Raw genomic sequence first — 19,941 nt, 5'->3', positions numbered from 1 at the left:
CAGTTTATCTTCAGGATTTAGTTAAAATAGAAAACATTTCTTATTCTTTTAGATATAGTAACACCGCAGAGGTACCCCAGGTAAGGACCACAAAGTATGGCCTCAACTCTTTCCGTTCAGCAGCGCCCACACTCTGGAATTCACTCCCTCAGAACATTCGTGACGAAACAAACTTGAGTCAGTTTCGGAGTTTGGTCAACGCATGGAACGGACAGAGTTGTAGGTGTTCTTGTTGCGCTTTTCATAGTTAAACCTTCCCCTCTTTTTGTTTCTACCCTGACTGTTTTTTGTCATTATGCCACGCTTTGATTTTTGTCATGCTTAGCTTTTCACCATGCTTTATAGTTTTAGTTATGCTTTGTGCTTACCTGGCCTGTATTGCATCATTCATATCTATTTCTAATCAGTGCCTTTGTCATAGATATCCTTTGCTTTAAATTATATTTATGTGCTTGCATGTTCACTGCATAAATGTTTGCTGCAACTTCTGAGAGGCTGGTGTTAATCAGGTCATCTTGAATCTGATTCAAGCTGATATGTGTTTTAGTATCCTTTTAAGAAATGGACTCTTGTGCTATTTTTCCCCTCAGTTTTTTTAAAGATCTTTTTAGACTACGGTCAAGATTAGCGCCAGCATCCCAGTTTCGAAATGTGTATACTGTATGTGATATCTGTATTTTTGTCTTAATCATGTGCTAATTCACTCTTAATTAGATACAATCTCTTTAATACTTAAATATTTTATATAGATATATGCTTGTTATAATATATATGTAGTCGGTCAATAGCTGTTCATAGCTAATGTTTTCTCTGTTATGTCATACTGACTGAAAATAAAATTTGATTTGATTTGATTTGAAACCTCACGGAGCAGTCAACTTACCGCAGTCAACAATATCACGCTTTACTTTACGGCATAACCTTGCCTATCTGTATAGACTGATGTACAAAGGTGAGCGCCGACCTTTTTCCCACAAAATGAATATAAAATAAACAGTTTAAGGCGGTTTCCACAGTAAGTATAAATTAATTTAGAACAAATTCACTTTTTGTGTGCGTGTACATTTTTCAATCGCTCAAATATATGCCTTATTTACTGTCAATGCGATATTCACCCACTGACCCATGCTACTTTCGATTTCCGTATAGACACATTGGGTGCGTATTATCAACGATCGTACGAAAAATCGTATCGTAAGTGTTTACGACAGGTTTACGATTTTAGCTACGAGCGTCTTATCAAGCCTGTCGCAAGTATATCAGTATTTCGTAACCTTACGATAATCGTACGCATGCGCAGTTAAAGCGAGCTCTTCAAACGAAGGTATTTTATCTGATGTTTGGTGTCGGCTGTCAGTTTTCACTTGGACGTAAACAAGTTGTAAAAGTTCTGTTAGAGGATGTCTTTAAGCGGAAAAGAAAAGAAGCGAGGGCCAAACTGGACGATAGAAGAAAGAAATACGCTTATAGAGCTATGCCGGGCCAGTACAAACACACTCAAAATGAACTGGGGAGAAGTGGCTGACAGGTTTTTCCTTTTGTTTATTTGTTAACTTTCTTGTATCAGTAGTTGTGAATCTGTTTATCGACACCTGTACATATATTAAAATGTATATGGATATGTTAAGGCTAGTATCTGTTCTGACTAGTCATAAACAAGTTTTATTTTCCTTAGTGGATTTGTATTAAATAAATTACTAAATTAAAATTGGTTTTTTTTTGTTTTTTTTTAACTGAAGATTAAAAGTCGATACCGTATATGTTGATTGAATTGCTGTTTTTGTTGTTGAGAATGGGAGATATACCTTAGGCATAATTATTTAATATATTAGCACATTTATTTCATACTCACAAAATGTTCATGATTGATATATACATATTCAATTCATTAAATTTGTTTTGCAGGGTGAACAGTATCGGGGGAAACTCCAGAGTCGCCCCTGAGGTTAAAAAGAAGTGGACTGATATGAAGGTACTAGATAAAGTAATATAACAGGTGATATGCTAAAGAAAATTATGTTTTCAATATAATTCATCATGTGCAGCAGACAGCTTGTTACAACTCAGATGAAAAACATGAGGGTATTTTGGTTTCATTAGACTTGCAGTGTGTCTTATTTACTGGATATTGGACTGAAATTAAGCAATATCCTAAAACTATAAGAATGGGTATTTTATCAACAACAAAACATTCTCTAAAAGTAACAATGAAGTAAAAGGAAACCATATATTAAAGCTGCACTCTCACAGAGTGAACGTTTCGACAACTTTTTTAATTTTTGTCTTGGAATGGGCTGATTTTGCAAAAATGCATGGAAACCAGTTATATAAGACTGCTGCTAAAATAATTGATCGCAGTTTTTTGTGAGATTGAAAATTGATGTTTTATGCATTTTTCTTTACGCGTTAGTAATAGTTTAAGACATAAATAAACCAGTCAATTGTAACAACGGACCCCCCCCCCCCCCCCCAGGCCAGGGGGATAGCGGGGACTTTTTTGGTCCAGCCAACCGAGGTGAAATCCCCGCTGGAGACAAACTGCTGGTAAAATCACCGTCAAATGTCACCGCATCCCTGACTTAAGACAGGCCCATTCCCTGTTAATTTTGGCGCAAAGACAAAACTACTCAGGGCCACTTGGAATGTAAAATCATGGCCAATTTCCACGGATATCCCTGGTATACCCGTGGATCTGGGGGTACAATTGACTGGTGCATAACATTAAACATATATAGATCTGTGAGTGCAGCTTTAACAAGTCAACTAGTATAATATTGTATAGATGCTTTCCTTATATCTATATCATATCTAAGTTTCTTTTGCTTTATTTACTTGATTTAAATATTCTATCAAATTATTTGTTTGTTCTGCATAATATTTCCAGGTGTTATTTCATACTAATTTGATATGATGTTAAGTGTTTTGTTTTCTTTGCCATAATATACACTATCATATATGTTATTGTTTGTTAAATTACAGAGCAATGTAAAGAGGAAGGCGCAGCAAGAACGGACAGAAAGCAGGCAGACAGGAAATGGGTTGAAGACTATAAATCTGGATTCTTGGGAGGAAATGGTAATTATAATAGTCACCCACAATAAACAAAACGTTATCTGTTAACATATGAATCAATCCTATGCAAAAGTGCTTGCTATTAAACTGAAGATCCATTTTAAATTTATTGGAAGTGTATTGCTATACTGAAATGAAGCTTATCCTATGTATTTTCAGCTCACCAGAGCACGAAGTGCTCAATGTGAGCTATTGTGATCGGTTTTTGTCCGGCATCAGTCTGTCAGTCAGTCCGTCCGTCAACAATTGCTTAAAAAACTTATCCTCTGAAACTACCTACCCAAATTCAATGAAACTTCACATGTTTGATCAGTTTGTTTTTCAATATTCTTTGAACAAATATCAAGCTATATTGATTAAGCCAATTGTGTGATATTGTTTTGCTGAATTAGAATATATAAAATATATTATATTTGAAACAGTTCTTTTCTTTTTAACAATTTGCTTTACAATGCAATTAAAAGTTTGTTGTTTGAATATAAGTGCATATGTTTCATAAAGATAATTGTTATTTTTTTGTAGTGGTATTTCTTACATTTAAAAACCTTTCAGGTATTGACAACCATTCCAAAGGTGTCAGTTGATGGCATTCCTGGAGGCGTGCAGTGCGGGGTTTCTTCAATCCAGGAATCGAATAAAGGTAGTGCCGTATATTTAAACCAAATTTAATTAAGGGACCCTAGTTAACATTCTGCGTTTAATGTCATTGCATTATATCAAATATATGTGTCGTATAACTACCACAAAATTATAAAACATGCCACAAGTTTGCTTCCAAAGTTTTCCATTTCTTCATACTTGTTTTAAAAAATGGCAAGTCATGTTATATCATACAAATTCAATTATACTATACATTTAAATTACCATTTGTTATTTCTATTTAAAGAAGAAGAAGAAGAAGAAGAAGAAAAAGACATGATCCAGGGAGCAGCAGCTAATGTGAAAGACCGCTCATCATCAGTAAAGTTTTGTGAGTTTTTTTCATGATATTCCATTAAGGTTTATAGACATATAATATATTTGATGGAAATCTGTTTTTATCATTCTAATAAAATGATTTGAGCATTATAAATAAACAGATTGATCTTTACACAAGGTGATTTCCCCAGAATTAAATCAATGAAAATTTAAGAAAGTAACTATGTCAAATCAGTCTCCAGCATGAAACTATAACCTGCTTTTGTTGTCATTCTCTATGTTTAAAACTAATACAAAGATAATTTTGTAAATTGTGTCATAAATAAAATTTCTTAAAGCTGAGTGAGCACCGATGTTGTTTAAGTATTTAACTTCTTCTTGATTCTTTTAATGTCTTACCCATTTAATTAGACCATCTTTATTTAATGTTTTTTTTTCTAATTTCAGCTTCTTGTAATGCAACAGGGGGTTCCACATCAAATCTTCAACTGCGAATGGTGATGGCCCAGGAGCAACAAAACAGTATTCTGTCATCAATAGATTCTACATTGAAGAAAATGTTAGAATACCAAAAAGAAAAATCCGTTGACCTTCTACATTTTGAATATTAATTTAAGAAAACATTCATATAAAATTATGTATCGGTTTCTTAGACTCATTGAAAATGTGTTAAGTTATATTATTCAACTGGCCACAATTTCTCAACACTTTTTCAATCAATGAGGTTACATAACTCCATATTATCCTAAATACAAGTTATGGCCCCTGATTGACTTAGGTTAAAGTTTTAGGGCAGGTTAAATTTTAGGGCAAGTTGGGATTTTCACTTAAAACTCCAATACCATTCATTCAATTGACTTAATGCTTCGCACAGATGTTCAGAGCCATCACATAATGAGGTTAGATAACTCCATATTATCCTTTATACAAATTATGGCCTCTGATTGACTATGGAACTTAGGTTAAAGTTTTAGGGCAGGTTGGGATATTGTTTAATAACTTCTATACCCTTCATTCAATTGACTTAATACTTCACACAATTGTTCAGGACCATCAGCCAATGAGGTTACATAACTCCATATCCTTAATACAAGTTATGGCCCCTGATTGACTTGGGTTAAAGTTTTGGGCAAAATTATTTACGACCATATTACAACAAGAAACATAACTCATTTTTAAGCCTAAATACAAATTATGGCCCTTGAATTTAAAAAAAATAAATTTAACTTCCTTTTAAAGACATATTTGTATATTCTTAACCACATTTTCATAATGGGAAATCAAGTTATTTGAATGACTTGCGTCATTGTTTTGGCGGGCTGGTGGAAGGGCAGCATCAAAGTCACCTTATGTATCGAATAATTTCAGTTAGGTTTGACATAAAGAGACCAAACTTGGTATTTTTATACGTTATTGTATTCTAAGTCAAAGCGACGTAGACGAGCGCGCTGTCTTACGACGGCTTTAAGAGACTTTAGACTTTGAATGGGAATTATGTTTATGGTTATCACAATTAACTCTTTCATTTATCAAAGTTCAGTTACAGTATGTATTTTGGCCTATAAAAATAAGCTTTGTACACCTGTTATGCTTCATAAGATGTTTTGAGATATTGGGGCCAGCTGTTTAAGAGTAAACTTTATGATATGTGAATTGCACTGTGATGTGATAGTGTTTGTGTAACTTACTGCCTTTCATCTAAGATTTGAACTTAGGTCCCTGAAGAGAAATTTGCCATGTATATAAAAGATTATTAATTTGTTCATTTTAGTTTAACATTGTAATAAATTCCACCAAGTGGGCACTAAAAACTATATTTTATGTTTTCATGAGGTTAAATATATTGCCATCTTACACTAAAACAAGCATTTTTTCGTAAATGACGTCAATGAAATATTTATATAACCATTGGAAGTGATGTTCTGAAACATCAAATGTACAGTTGATTACAAGAAGAGGCATTTAAAGTTACTTTAGTTTTGTCTGTATGTACTCTTAATTCTTTGTATGTGTTGTATGATAAAAAGCCTGAACCTACACTCTTTTGTACAAAGTTTAGGCTTAGTGCCAAATTCGGATGTAATTGAAACTGAATGGGTGTTTCCTCAAAAGTGTAGAATTTAACTTATTCCTCGAAGTGAAAGTCAGTTTTTGGGCCCAGATGCATTTACTTGTTTATGTTTTGGTGCAATATTATATTTGCCTATGATGTTCTTAGGAAAGGTATTGCTATAAAACTAAAACTGTTATGAACTCCCTGTATAAAATGGGTGTATTATTCTGACATAACTGTTATATTGAATTGCAGTTGTAAAATAAATTATTCTGACTGAACGTTTTGCAATCAAATATAAACTAGAAAAACACTTTTTTTGGCAAGTTAGGCATTATTAAATGAAGGATATGTACAAAGCAGAAATGATATTGAACGGCATTGTATTGTATCAATAGAAATGTATTGATGAAAGAATAATTAGTTGAGCTTTTAAGGTTATTTAGTTGAGCTTTTAAGGTTAATTAGTTGAGCTTTTAAGGTTTTTGATTTGTGTAAGTTATTGAATGTTATTCATTGAGACATCAGGAAATGCACATTGTTGCAGTGTGCCATTCTGTTGCCATAATTATGTTGTATGATGTTCTGTGTGTAATGTTGTGCATAATTGATTTGTTATTATGGTTAAAATGACATGGGTGATATCATAAATATCTTAATGTCTTTTAGTTCTTATCCCATTTACCTGTTACAATTTTACAATGTACTGCACTTTTGCATAATGCTACTGTGATAGTCTAAGTTGTTGACATAATTGTATATTTGTTGTGTTAAAGAGGTTTTATTTAGGGTTACCCCAGTAAGACATATAAAATTGGGGGGGGGGGGGCAATTATTTAAAAAGTGTATGGGTGCGTGTTTGTTTTGCTAATTTGAATCCCAAATTTGCTTCTGTAGGAGGGTGGTGTATTTAATAAGAGTGCCCCCATCCATGGGGTATATACTGTCAATAAATAGCCCTTAAATTGCTCGTAAAAAATATGTGATATTTATATGTTGTTATGTTTATGTCATAATTTTAAGCCAAATTTTTCCTGCACCTGATTAGAATAGGAACTTGGGTAAAAAAACTAGGTATTTATGTAAAACCTCAAAGCTGCACTCTCACAGATTGAATCATTTGACAATTAATTTTATTTTCTGTTTTGGAACAAGCAAATTTATGCGAAAATGCAAGGAAACCAATGCTATAAGACGGCTGATAAAGAAATCAGATCGCAGATTTTTGTAATTAAGTTAAAAAAAATATGTTTAAATTAATGCATTCTCCTTTAACTGTAAGTAACGCTTTTAGCCATAAAACAGGATTTATGAAACCAAGCTGATTGTTTGTCATCATTGTTACATTACTGGAATACAGATATAAGCAAACAAATTGTTAATTTAAATACCAAAACAAAAATAAAGAAGTTATCAAAACGGTAAATCTGTGAGAGTGCAGATTTAAGAAAATGAAGAAATATTCTCCCAATTTCATACATTTAAACGCTTTAAGGTTATTTGAATGAACACATCTCTTATAAGTATGAAAATTGATCCTATTTGTTAAATAATAAGCAAATTAGCTCAAATCTTAGGTTTGCAAAATTGCATGGTGGAATAAAAAATATGGCTTTGATACGTTGTTTTAAAACGCCGTCTTGTTGAATGTTTACAAATGTGTTAACATTGCGGATATGCCAGCATTAAAAAGGGACTTTGGAAAACGAATGATTTGTTTTGGCATTTCTTTGTTATTTGTTCCATTTCGACAATTCATATCAATTGCATAAATTACATATATGACTTGAATAACAGTTAATTGTAATACTTGTACAAAATGATCACTCTGTTAATCAGGGCAACATGTTCAGTCCATTTGCAACCAATAACTTCCATGTAAAGGTCACAATACTGTATATTTGTTGTTTACTTTTACATCACTTAGTAAGTGCACACATTCATTTGTATTATACTTTGCATCATGTATTAACACAAAGCGATCACAAACTTTTTAAATTAAAGGAAATGGAACAAACAAACTACGTTCAATTTCACACAAAAGTGTTCACAACTCGTCGTCGCAGTTCTTGCACCTGCAAGCCTGGTTGTCCCATCCAGGCCTCCATAGCATCTTGGCCTGGGTCCACTACTTGGGCATCGTCCAGTGTCAGACCCCAATCCAAACAGATATTGTGCAACCTGGCACATGCCATAAAAATTGCACACGACTTTTCGGGACTGTAACTCAACACACCGCCGGTTTTGTGGAGACATCTGTAAATTGTAAACATAATGGTGATGTTACGGATCGTAACGAGAAACAGTGTCGTATAAAATGCATTAGTAGATGGGCGAGTAAACATAAAGAGTGTTCAATTCTAAAATAAGGTTCAACTATAAAGTCTGTGTTCGATGAGGTGTATGGTGGAAGGATTGAGATGACCCACCGAAACCTTCCTTTCAGGATTCCAAAACTCTGCTCGATAACCATCCTTCCCTTGCTCTGCGCGTTGTTATATCTTGCTTCAGCAGGCGTTACGGGATTAGCAAGCGGAGTTAGCAGGCTGGTAGTGAGTGGATAACCGCTATCAGCCAGCAGCATCCCTGGCCTCTCACTCTCCATGTGTTCCTGTGTTAGATAATGGACAAGAAGTGGTTTTAAAAATCAGTATGTCTTGCATTTCTAAGCAGAAAATAACGTGTGTCACGTAAACTGTCAAAATATGTGCACCTAAAAGTTTGAGGTTGGTTAATATTTAAAGGATAAACAAGTACAGTAGTAGAAAGAAAAGTTATTAGGTTTGATACATGGACCTATCATGATTCTAATTGTTTTTCCAAGGGTTTCCAAATAGATAAACAAATGCCAGCAGAACTCTTGTATATAATACATGGCTTACTTATTCAGTCATATAGCCATTACCTTCAACGACGAGGTGTTCATGACAGAAGAATCATGCTGCGACCCTGGCCACTTGGCGACAATGTCGATGAACCTAATATATAATAGGAAAAGGGCTAAAACGATCTCAAAATGCAATGATTAAATATTAAGGTCGACAATTACAGAATGCCGATAGATGATCTCATTACCTAGATATATAGGTATTAATCAAATAAAACGATTTACCTTCTGTCGTGGCTACATGTAGCCATCACATTTATAGCATGGAATCCTTTCCGGCATATGTAGGCTTCGCCACTGTCTTTCGGGGCAATGATAGGGACGAGTGTTCCGTCGACTGCACCTATATTAAAATACATCAAGTAAATAACAGATTGGTGTGCACCTTTCATCAGAGAATTACCTTTTCCCGTCGGACCATTTTTCAATTTCAATTCAAATTATTGAAATAAGTTCCTGTATCATTTAAATATAAATGAGTACGAAATACTACTATTAAAAAATACGAACTTTCAACCCATCAGTTAGTATGCATGAAGTCATATAGTCATTACTTATACGTATTGCCTACCTACGATATTGGCAATTTTGCATCTTTTGTAGAAGCCAAGTTTTGCTTCTGCCAATTCTTGTTGTGTTCTTGGAAATCTGGCAAAAGAAAGTGTTTCATTACTAATGCGTTAAACTCAAAAATATGTTAATCTATACTGTGATTACAGAATAAAGAACTCTGTCAAATAACCTGTGATGTTTAAGGTCCATCCACACTGCATTGTGCATTTTACTAGTATGATGGCATATATATATATATATATATATATATATTTATATATATAACGCGCTTCGTAATTTAAGGTATACGACAAGGGGCAAAAACAAAAATAGACGAAGAAAGGTGGGGGGGGGGGGGTATTGCACACAAATAACACAATGATTGAGTTATATCCTTTAAGTAACTTACCTTATATTGTCAATATTTCGATTTACAGCGTCTACAAACTCATGCAACACCCTTGACGCTGTTTGCTTAGATATGCCGTGCAGGTCGGCTACCTCTGATAAGAAATTTCCTTTAGACAGAACTCTAAGCCCAACCAGCACCTGTTACACAAATTAAGTAGTTTGTATTTTTACAGAAATATTAAATTTTAAAAATAGCTTTTCGTAGCAATACATATTTACGTTCAACCCCTTTTTTCACTAACTTGTTTAGTACGTCTGCTTTATATGAAATGTATTTTTCCAATACCTTATTGAAAAAGACTATAGTGTATGATTACTGAAATAGGCTATCGATGATTCTCAATACATGACGTCATTGTTATTGACCTCATTTTATCTGGAAATTTATGGCTGTAAATATTTACATGTTTGAAGGATTTACGGTGCATTTCATTTCTTGTGGCGAGCCCTGCTGATGTTTGCTGGACTCGCCTTCTTACTATTACTATATTTCACAATTATCGGATAACATGGACAATGAAGGTATGTGTTTTTTGCAAAGGTTTATTTAAAATGCTGTGTCATTCTCATTTCGTTTTGAGGTCTTTATTGCTCATATACATACAGTACAGTACATGCTACCTGGTGTATCTTTATATTGATCTACTTTGATACATCATTTATAAAACTTATATAAAAGCATTGAGTTAATTCAAGCACTCAATGAAATTTTGAATAAGTTATATAGATATAACTGACGGTCTTTTTTTTAAGAGTACCAGTACAGTTTTACCTTCGTCATAGACGATACCGATTGTGACCTGTTTGTAGGAGGTGAAAGGTCATTTCTTAGGTTATCTTCCAAATAAATAATGGCGATTCGTGAGAGTCTATATCGGTCCACAACCTCCACATCTGACAGATGATCTAAGGATGAAATGCGATCCTTAAATGTGCGTTGTTTTCTTCTTCTTTGGCCGAAAACAAACAACGCCGCCATATTTACGAAATTTACGAGAGCGTTTCACCTGTCGTAACTTTAACGCACCAGTTAAGATAATCGTAAGTTTACGAATCTTAGTAAGACGCGGTTACGATCGTAAATTTGACGTACGACAAACTTACGATAATATTTGCGCGTACGATCGTTGATAATACGCACCCAGTGTTATTATTTACATTGTGATATCTTGCGCATGCGTGGCGTCTGGTTGGCAAGAAACATGTAAACAATATGGCTAACACCGATAACAATAATAATACGGAAGCGTTTACAACATCAAAACAATTGTCAAATTTAGACGTTTTCGCATCGAAAAGGTATGAAGAAAAGTTATTTGTTGGTGGGATATAGCTTCCCGATCCATACAGCATTCCAACGAATTGCTAGGAGAACAAATTAAGCAAGTGGCCTAGTGTCTTGTATCCTGACATATATCCTGATTAATTATCCTGGACTCCACACGCAAGAGTCATTAAAGGCATACAAGTCTTTAGATGGGTATAATTACTTTCACTCTGGACATGTTCAGGAAGTGTTTTATTATGAAGTTAGTCCAGATTCGTCTGCTTGTCTGCTCAAGACAAAAGTAACTCCGTCTCAACGACTCCACGACAAACTCCTTGAGCCATTAATTTTCCTATTGGAGGGATTTACAACTACGTCATTGCTTTCTGCTATGTGTACCACGTGGTACACAATTTCCAGGAAGGTAGTACAAGAAATGTAAATAATGGCTACTTTTGATAAGGTTTTTGCTGTAACATTCACTGGAAATAATCTTCCTGGTGCACAGTTTCTCTCAGGATTCAGATGTTGAGATAAGTAATGGACACAGTGCTGCTGAGGTTAAACTTCATCTGGGAAAACACCAAAACTAATTAACAGGTAAGCAAATTATGCAATCCATGTATATGTTTACATTTAAGAAAACATATAATATTGTGATGATGTGGTATGTTGTAGGTTTAACATATAAGATTTATTCTAACAGCTGCATTGGAATTCTATAATATATTGTAGTATTGTTTCTAGCCAAGAATTGAGGTAAAATGCATATAAGGACATTCTGAGGATTATCCAGACCCTAATCTTGCAACATATACACGTACATCAGAAATTTGAAAAGTAAATGTAATATAGCCAGATAGATTTTTTTTTCAAAATAAAAATATTTTGGGGTTTTTTTTCTTCATTTTATAGAAACCTTATAACTGAATAAATATTGATATTACATACTATTGTGGTATTAAATAAGAAACAATTTTACTAGAACTATTGAAGGTGATTACAATATATGGAAGATTTTACGACAGGTTGATAAATATTCCCAAAACTGATAGGCCTTAAACACTAAGAGCTACATCTGTATCAAAGAATACATTGAAGTTTCAAAGGCCCTCTTGCAGTATGACAAACAGCCGTTCAACCACCCTAATAATACAGAAACACTCAATATTCAGATTTATCAAGTCTTGCAGGAAATATGCCATATGTGTGTATGCATATACATGATAACTTATATAATTAAGGAAGACCATTACGTGTGAACATTCTTACTCATGTGTTTCATTAATCCAAATTAAATTAAATTTAAATGCAGCGACCAGCTGTGAACCTGATTCCACTCAAGAGAGTCCAAAAATAGATAGGGGGAAATGCTGTAAAAGAAAGATCATACATGTCGTTTGAGCAGCTTCTGAATGATGTTAATCTATTCAAATCTTCCACTGGCACCACCATTCATCAATTTAGTCATTTATACCAATCCCTTACACAGAGTTTACATTTCTCGGTGAAGGAATCTGTATTCTTCGTACACAAATAAAGCAACTTTGAAATGTATCATGGGAATTCCAGTTCTGGTGCTATAACATTTCTGTCGGATGTGGATAAAGGGAGCAAGAGTGACAGTGACATGGTCATAGCCTCACAGTTTGCGCACGTCTTAGAGCCTGGCAAATTAGTAATTGCTTATGGGGTATTTAAGACATCCTTCAGTAAAACAAAGTGCAATTGCACATTTTACCATTTTTAAGCGGCATGCAGAGACATATTGAAATTAAATAAATACACTATAACGAAACACAAGAATGTATTTAGTATTATGTTTTAATATCTATATTGTCAACACATCACAGCTATGTTACACACTTTTCTGTATAAATCATGACATTGTGGACTGTTTTTCATTAATTCATTTAAAGTTCAACTGGCATAATCCGTCATCAACTGGCACTATAATGGCCTTGTCTTCCACAGCTTTAATACAGGCACTGCATCTGAACAAAATAAATGCAATTGATTTCTTAATCATAAAACATCGAAAACTATTTTATACATTTAGTATCTGGTTAGATATTATCTATTCACAAATACACATTAGGACACACAGACAGGATCAGCTGTATGATAAGACGGAGAAAGTGTACCTGTTTCTGACCAACTGATATATATCACTTTCATATGCATTTTACCTAAATTCTGGGCTAGAAACAATATTACAATATATTAAAGAATGCCAATGCAGCTGTTAGACTAAATATTTTATGTTAAACCTACAGCATACCATATCACCACAATATCATACGTTTTCTTAAATGTAAACATATGAATTGCATAATTTGCTTACCTGTCAATTAGTTTTGGTCTTTTCCCAGATGAAGTTAAACCTCAGCAGCACTGTGTCCATTACTTATCTCAACAACTGAATTCTGAGAGAAACTTTGCACCAGGAAGATTATTTTCCAGTGAATGTTACTGCAAAAACCTTATCAGAAGTAGCCATTGTTTACATTTCTGTGTACTACCTTGAAATTGTAAATCCCTCCTAAACTGGCTAAGTTCACAAATCCGAACACATTTTAAGGTTTTTCACAATTATCTTGGAGACTTTTTGTTGTAGTAGGTTAAAATTACGCATTAAACATCTTTGGTTAATGTGAAAACATCTTTCAAAATACAGATTCGTTCATTTTATGGACAGTAAATCACGGGTCGGTGCAATTATCAAAAAACCTAAAATCTGGGAAACCCGAAAACCCCGTCAATTTAGTATATGCAATAGAGTATTTGTTGTGCTTTGTACGCCCGGATTGAATACTTCATTGCCGTAGTTGTTGGTTGTTGGAGAGGGGTGGGGAAGTCGGAGGAGGGAGGGTGCTACTAAAACCCGGGAACCCCTTTTATTTTCATAAATACATACACTAGAGTACTAGAGTATGTGAGGTGGTTTGCTCGCCAGGGTTTAAAACTGCAGTGTTTAAGTTGGTTGTATGCCGTAGTTGTTGGTGGTTGGAGAGGGATGGGGAGTCGAAGGAGGGGGTATGGGAGTGACTAAAACCTGGGAACCCCTTTCATTTCATAAGTACATACAATAGAGTATGCGGGGTGGTTTGCACACCGGGATTTAAAATTACATTGTGTTTGAGTGGGTTGTATGTCGTGGTTGAGGTTGGTTGGAGAGGGGTGGGTTAGTCAAAGAAGTAGGGGGGGGGGGGGGGGGCTATGAAGAAATCTCAAATACTAATTTCAGATACTTCATTTCAAAGTGTAGAGGTAATAGAGGGTAGGACAATAGGACATTAGTGTTTTTATAATAGTGAAGTTTCGTGCGGGGGTCATTCCGGGACAGGTTGGAGTACCGGTCATTAACCAGCCAACGCTCACGAGTGAACCAGTTGCTGGAGAAAACTGAGCATGTTGAAATTTTTGGCTACCCCACATTCGTTTCCCAGTTTATGCGGGATAAGGTGCACTACAATGATATTAAAGGGACTGAAAAGTTGTTCTTTAGAATAAGGAAGGCATTGTATCGGTACATGTGAATGCGCTTTGTTTCATCTGTAAATATTGTTAATTTGTATCTGTTCATGTGTTCACCACAGTAAACATTGCAGACATACCGGTAAGAGGTGTCTAAAATAATAGACATGTTATACAGGATTCTTCCAATCCCTAACGTCTAAACGGGCTTGTGCAAAAACGGGGGGGGGGTGAAAAATATTAAAATTGGATTTAGAGAGGTATTTTATGTTTGAAATAAATAATAAAGGTTTATATTAATATTTTATCATGTAAGTACAAAAATGTTTTGCACAAAACCAGCATTCAATACATTAAAACACAGGATTTACCTTGCCATTTAAACGAAACTTGACTGACACATACAACAATTATGTCAAGCGTAACAACTCGCACCAATCATAACAACTCGGCTATCTCCGGCAAGCTTCGAGTTGGACCTCGAAAATACAATCGTAACAACTCGGCCATGACCGAAGTGTTCCGATTGTTGAAAAACTGTGAACCGCAGCCTTGCAGGTGCCCTTCATGTATGTGTCGTTATGTTTTGACAGTATGAAATGAAGAAAAACACATCAAACTTATAATTTTTCGTTCGATATTTATTGTTTGTGTACGGAACTAATATAAAATAACATTATCTGGTTATATTTCTTGTCTCATGATATGGACGCAATATGATTTAGCCCGGAATAACTACCCACTTCTGGTACAAAACAATTTCTACGAGATGAATTTGCCATATCAAAAATCGTAAAAAAACTTCAACGTATAATTATTTGGACTAAGGTCAGAGATGATATGATTTATCTGGGCCTGATAGTTCTTGACTTGAAAGGAATGGGTCCCCGATTCAAGGTTGATTCCCAGCGCAGGCTTTGTACTTTTTGGAGTCATTTGGCTTTTGGCATTTGTACGTAAAAACCTGCTCGGCAGGATGTCAGGTCGGTTGTAAGGGCAACTGAATTGCAATCAGGGGGTCCCAGGTTCAATCACCCAGCCTGTACTGACCACAGAATTTTCTGAGCTTGGGACATGTACATTGATCAATGTATATTGTATATTCTCTGATTTAATAATAACAAAATTTCCAGACAACTATAATGTATAATACATACACAGAGTTACAGATAAGATGTCCAATGTTTTAGAGTATTGCTCTACACGTTTGAAATAAATATTACATAATCAATGAGTATTTTAAGTTTCTTTCACTTCATTGTTTTGATTTAATTGAATGTCAACAATGAACATTGTCAGGGATTATTTTAGTGAGTGATTTTCACAATATCTTGCCTGAAATTTGTCTTAAGCTCATTAAAAATACATAAATGTGAGATAATCTCACGCTTACTCTTAGTTTGTGTTCTTTGAGCCTTTTCGTTTTTGTTGTTTATCAAATTACTGTGTCCTTGCCTGTGGCCTCCCTTGTTGTTTATTGAGGTACAGCAATGCTGTCAACAATCAGGTCTGCCTGTGTCTTATCAATTTGTTTCTTGTTTTCAAATGTTTTTGCGACCCAAATTGGTTTTGTTAACACAGGTTTTAATCTGTATGTAATAAGAATCTAAAATATCGGAAGCGTTCTGAAACCTCACGAAATGTCACGTCAGAAAATGGTGCTTTTATTCCTTGAATTTATCAATATTAAATTGATATTATCATGAAAACATTACTGTTCAGCTGTGGTTATTCATTTAACGCTATTTCATTTTGTTAAATATTCTGTGTTTTATTTGCATTTTGTCATCCGCTGTTTTTTTAAAATGATTGCATCTTCTATGATTTTATTTGAATATTTACGCAATTGCACATCTTACCTGTAACTCTTCATGTAATGTTGACTGCTGTGTCGTTTTCTGGGCAATCACAAGAGTACAAAAAATGATGCCAGACTGAATGACTTTGTCTTTGGTACGAAAAGGTGGTGTTATTTAATTCAAGATAAACAAACATAGATTTTGCGAGTGTGTTGATGTTTTTTGTGAGAAAGCTTAAGAGCCACTCACATAAGTACACTAGGTAGTGTTTGGAATCGATTCCAGCTAGACTATCGATAATCAGTTCCACTCAAGGAACTGATTTTTCGTTTTTTTGACAATACCTTCATTGCAGTTTTATTTTTGTGCAATAACTCTTAATCCTTAACTATGCTTATTGTATGTGTGTGTGTTTGAAGTTATTTAGTCTTGTTGTTGCTTTTGTCCATATTGTTAACAATTACAACTAAACACTTCCGAATGAATAAACAACCTCAGGGGGAAAAAGGCAGACATTAACCGAATTAAAATAACAAGAGGAAAGAAAAAAAAATCACCGCTTGAATGCATGATCAATTATGACCAAATAAAATCAATTGTCGTAGTTTCAGGCCCAACCAAATATGTTTTTTATTATAATTGATCATCGGAACATCACTTAGGCTAGCGCCTTAGTTAAATTCTGACCCTAGGCCTATGTCCATGTGTTGTCCATTGGCCAATATTTGTTGTGTTTGTTGCCATGTCACTGTTGTCTAATGATTCTTGATGTTGATATTGTTTTTTTTTAGGACAGCAGACCTGATTCATCTGCGAGTGCATTAAATGCTGAAAGATGGTATTAGGTAAGCCACAATACACAATTTTACTTAAACATTTATCAACTCCAGCCACTGTTAATTTGACCCGATTCTAGAAAATGCCTAGTGTAGTGTGAGTCGGTTTATCAGTTAGGTCACTTGGTTAGAGCGCCATGCTAGTATTCCAGCTATTGTTGGTTCAAGCCCTGCACCGGGCACACTTTGCCGTCCATGTGTTCTTTAATGGTGGCACTGGTAAACGACTGAGTGTAAAGTTAACCTGGGAGGATAAGTGTGTTCGGTGTGGAGCTCGAACCCAAAACGGCGGAACACATTCACATAGCTTTAACCAACTGTGCAAATGGTCCGGCTAGTTTTAACCAACACACACTACACTCCTCCCCCATTAACCTGTTAGGTTAAATTGCAGGCCTTTTACCATGTTATCGCATTTAGAGATCAATTGTTCAATACTCATAATATTTCTTGTTTACATCGTGTTCTTTTGACGCTAATTTCATTATGTGACCATAGTTAGGGTCAATCGAGCCAAGGAACAGTTTCATACTAATATGTGCTTGAATTACCCTAGCCAATTTGCTTGCATAATAAACATTTCTCAACAGAATAAGTTAAATCAAAAGATTTCAACAAAAGTCTTCTTTTTTAGCTCACCTTAGCTGTAGACTGAGGGTGTGCTTTTAGGATCGATGAGTGTCTGTCGTCTGTTGTCCGTCATCCGTCCACACTTTTTTGTAAACACTGTTGTGGTCACATTTTTGCCTCAATTCTCACGAAACTTGGTCAGGGTGTTTGTCCGAGTTCGAATATGGGTCATTTGGGAGAAAAAACTAGGTCACAAGACCCAAAAATAGAAAAATCTTGTTAACACTCTAGAGGCTACTTTTTCAGTCCAAATATCCTGGAAATTTGTCAGAAAGGTTGTTTCGTTGATTTCTAGCTCAAGTTGGAATACAGGTCATTTTGGGTCAAAAACTAGGTCACAAAATTAGCCCAAATATGGGAAAATCTTGTTAACACTCTAGAGGTGACATTTTCAGTCCAAATATTCTGGACATTTGTCAGAAAGGTTGTTTTGATGATTTTTAGCTCAATTTCAAATATGGGTCATCTGGGGTCAAAAACTAGGTCACAGAGCCCAAAGATGGAAAAACCTAGTTAACACTCTAGAGGTAACATTTTCAGCCCAAATATCCTGGAAATTTGTCAGAACTAAAAAAATAATTAGGTTGTTTTGATAATTTTTAAGTCAAGTTCGAATATGGGTCATCTGTGTTATTTATTGTTATTGATTGTTTTAAAATCATTGAAGGTACCAACTTTAATCTTCATGAACTACTTCACAGTAAATTGTGATTTTTTTTTGTGACGATTAATATAAATCCAACCAAAATATTGTAATAGTTATTGCCCTTTGTATCTTTTTAAACAAATACATATTTGTCATGTATTTAAACTGGACATATTGTGTGTATGGAACGGCAGACAGGCACCATCCGGTATGTAGTCCGATCAATTACTTTTTAACCCTTTATCCAATCATGACCAAATTTGGTCTATGTGTATGAACGTGTTTAATAATTAGAAAAATTGCTGTATTTACCCGAGAGTTATTGCGCTCTTATCATAGAAATAACCTAAAATTGCTCTTGTCCTATCAATAACCTTTTAAGCATTTGTCCAATCATCACAAAATTTGGTGAGAATGTGAATGGCCATAATGAATCAGAGAAACCAAATCCCTGTTATTGCCCTTTACTTATCAACAAGTCTATAGCACAAAGTTTTACTGAGGTGAGCAATATAGGTCCATCTTGGCCCTCTTGTTTTTTTTTTATTTCTGGGTTTTACCGTATTTTCCAGGGAATAAAAATGTCTTTTAAAAAACCGGTGTCGGACCAGAACGTATGACCCTCCTTTGTAATATGTAAAAATACTCATGTTTACCATTTTATTATGAGTTAGCTTAAATCCTTTGAGGATTTCCATAATCTAGAGAACGACACAAATGATGAATTTATCAGACTGAATTGAATCATTTTTATCCCCAGCCTTGAAAAGTCGAGGTGATATAGTAATGGTAGGCGCGATTTCGTGCGTGTGTGCGTCCCTTCGTCCCACATTCATTTCTTTGCATCTCCTCTTACATTTCTCGTGAAATTTCTACCAAACTTTCACAGATTGGTGATCATAAAGTGAAGCAGCGCATATTGTCGGGCTTTTGCGATTCGACCATTTTTGAAAGAGTTATAGCCCTTTGTTTATTAAGTTTACACCAGGTTTTCACTTAGCGGGCGGGTGGCCGGACGGCGTCAAACTCACCTATGAAACTGAATAACTTTAGTAAGGGTTGACATACCTTGACCAAACTTGGTCTATAGAAAGAGTTTATTGGTACCTTTCATGAGATTGCGTTTGGGGTCCCTAGGGTCAAGGTCAAGGTCACTGTTACTAAAAATAGAAAAACGGTTGAAACTGAATAACTTTAGTTAGGGATGACATTTCTTGACTAAACTTGGTCAATAGGAAGAGTTTTTGGATACCTTTCATGGGATTGCGTTTAGGGTCCCTAGGGTCAAGGTCAAGGTCACTGTCACTAAAAATAGAAAAACGGTTGAAACTGAATAACTTTAGTTAGGGTTGACATATATTGACCAAACTTGGTCAATAGGAAGAGTTAATGG

At 34.9% G+C, this 19,941-nt stretch overlaps 3 protein-coding genes across 3 annotated transcripts in view; 2 read left to right on the top strand and 1 right to left on the bottom strand.

The window, feature by feature from the left end:
- The first annotated feature begins 933 nt into the window (after positions 1–933).
- LOC128211482 (uncharacterized) overlaps positions 934–19,941 on the top strand; it is a 93,788-nt gene continuing 74,780 nt past the window's right edge. The window contains exons 1-2 of the mRNA XM_052916323.1: positions 934–1,015; positions 17,228–17,281. Of these exons, the coding sequence (XP_052772283.1) occupies positions 17,272–17,281 (10 nt within the window). The 5' untranslated portion in view covers positions 934–1,015; positions 17,228–17,271. The remainder of the gene's footprint in view (positions 1,016–17,227; positions 17,282–19,941) is intronic.
- On the top strand, positions 1,337–6,856 carry LOC128211487 (nuclear apoptosis-inducing factor 1-like). The gene is made up of 6 exons (XM_052916327.1): positions 1,337–1,528; positions 1,906–1,972; positions 2,980–3,075; positions 3,625–3,712; positions 3,959–4,042; positions 4,438–6,856. Exons 1-6 carry the CDS (start codon positions 1,401–1,403, stop codon positions 4,599–4,601), a joined length of 627 nt encoding a protein of 208 aa, XP_052772287.1. The 5' UTR covers positions 1,337–1,400; the 3' UTR covers positions 4,602–6,856.
- On the bottom strand, positions 8,077–10,872 carry LOC128211751 (putative nuclease HARBI1). Its single transcript, XM_052916786.1, has 7 exons — positions 10,666–10,872; positions 9,892–10,031; positions 9,502–9,578; positions 9,156–9,273; positions 8,949–9,021; positions 8,473–8,654; positions 8,077–8,299 (listed from the first exon to the last, which is right to left on the bottom strand). The coding sequence occupies exons 1-7, from the start codon at positions 10,870–10,872 to the stop codon at positions 8,077–8,079; spliced, it is 1,020 nt and encodes a 339-aa protein (XP_052772746.1).

This window comes from Mya arenaria, chromosome 12, assembly GCF_026914265.1.
Source record: "Mya arenaria isolate MELC-2E11 chromosome 12, ASM2691426v1".
NCBI classification, from domain to species: domain Eukaryota; kingdom Metazoa; phylum Mollusca; class Bivalvia; order Myida; family Myidae; genus Mya; species Mya arenaria.
The sequence above is the reverse complement of the archived record's forward strand: the minus strand, read 5'-3'. Positions and strand labels throughout refer to the sequence as shown.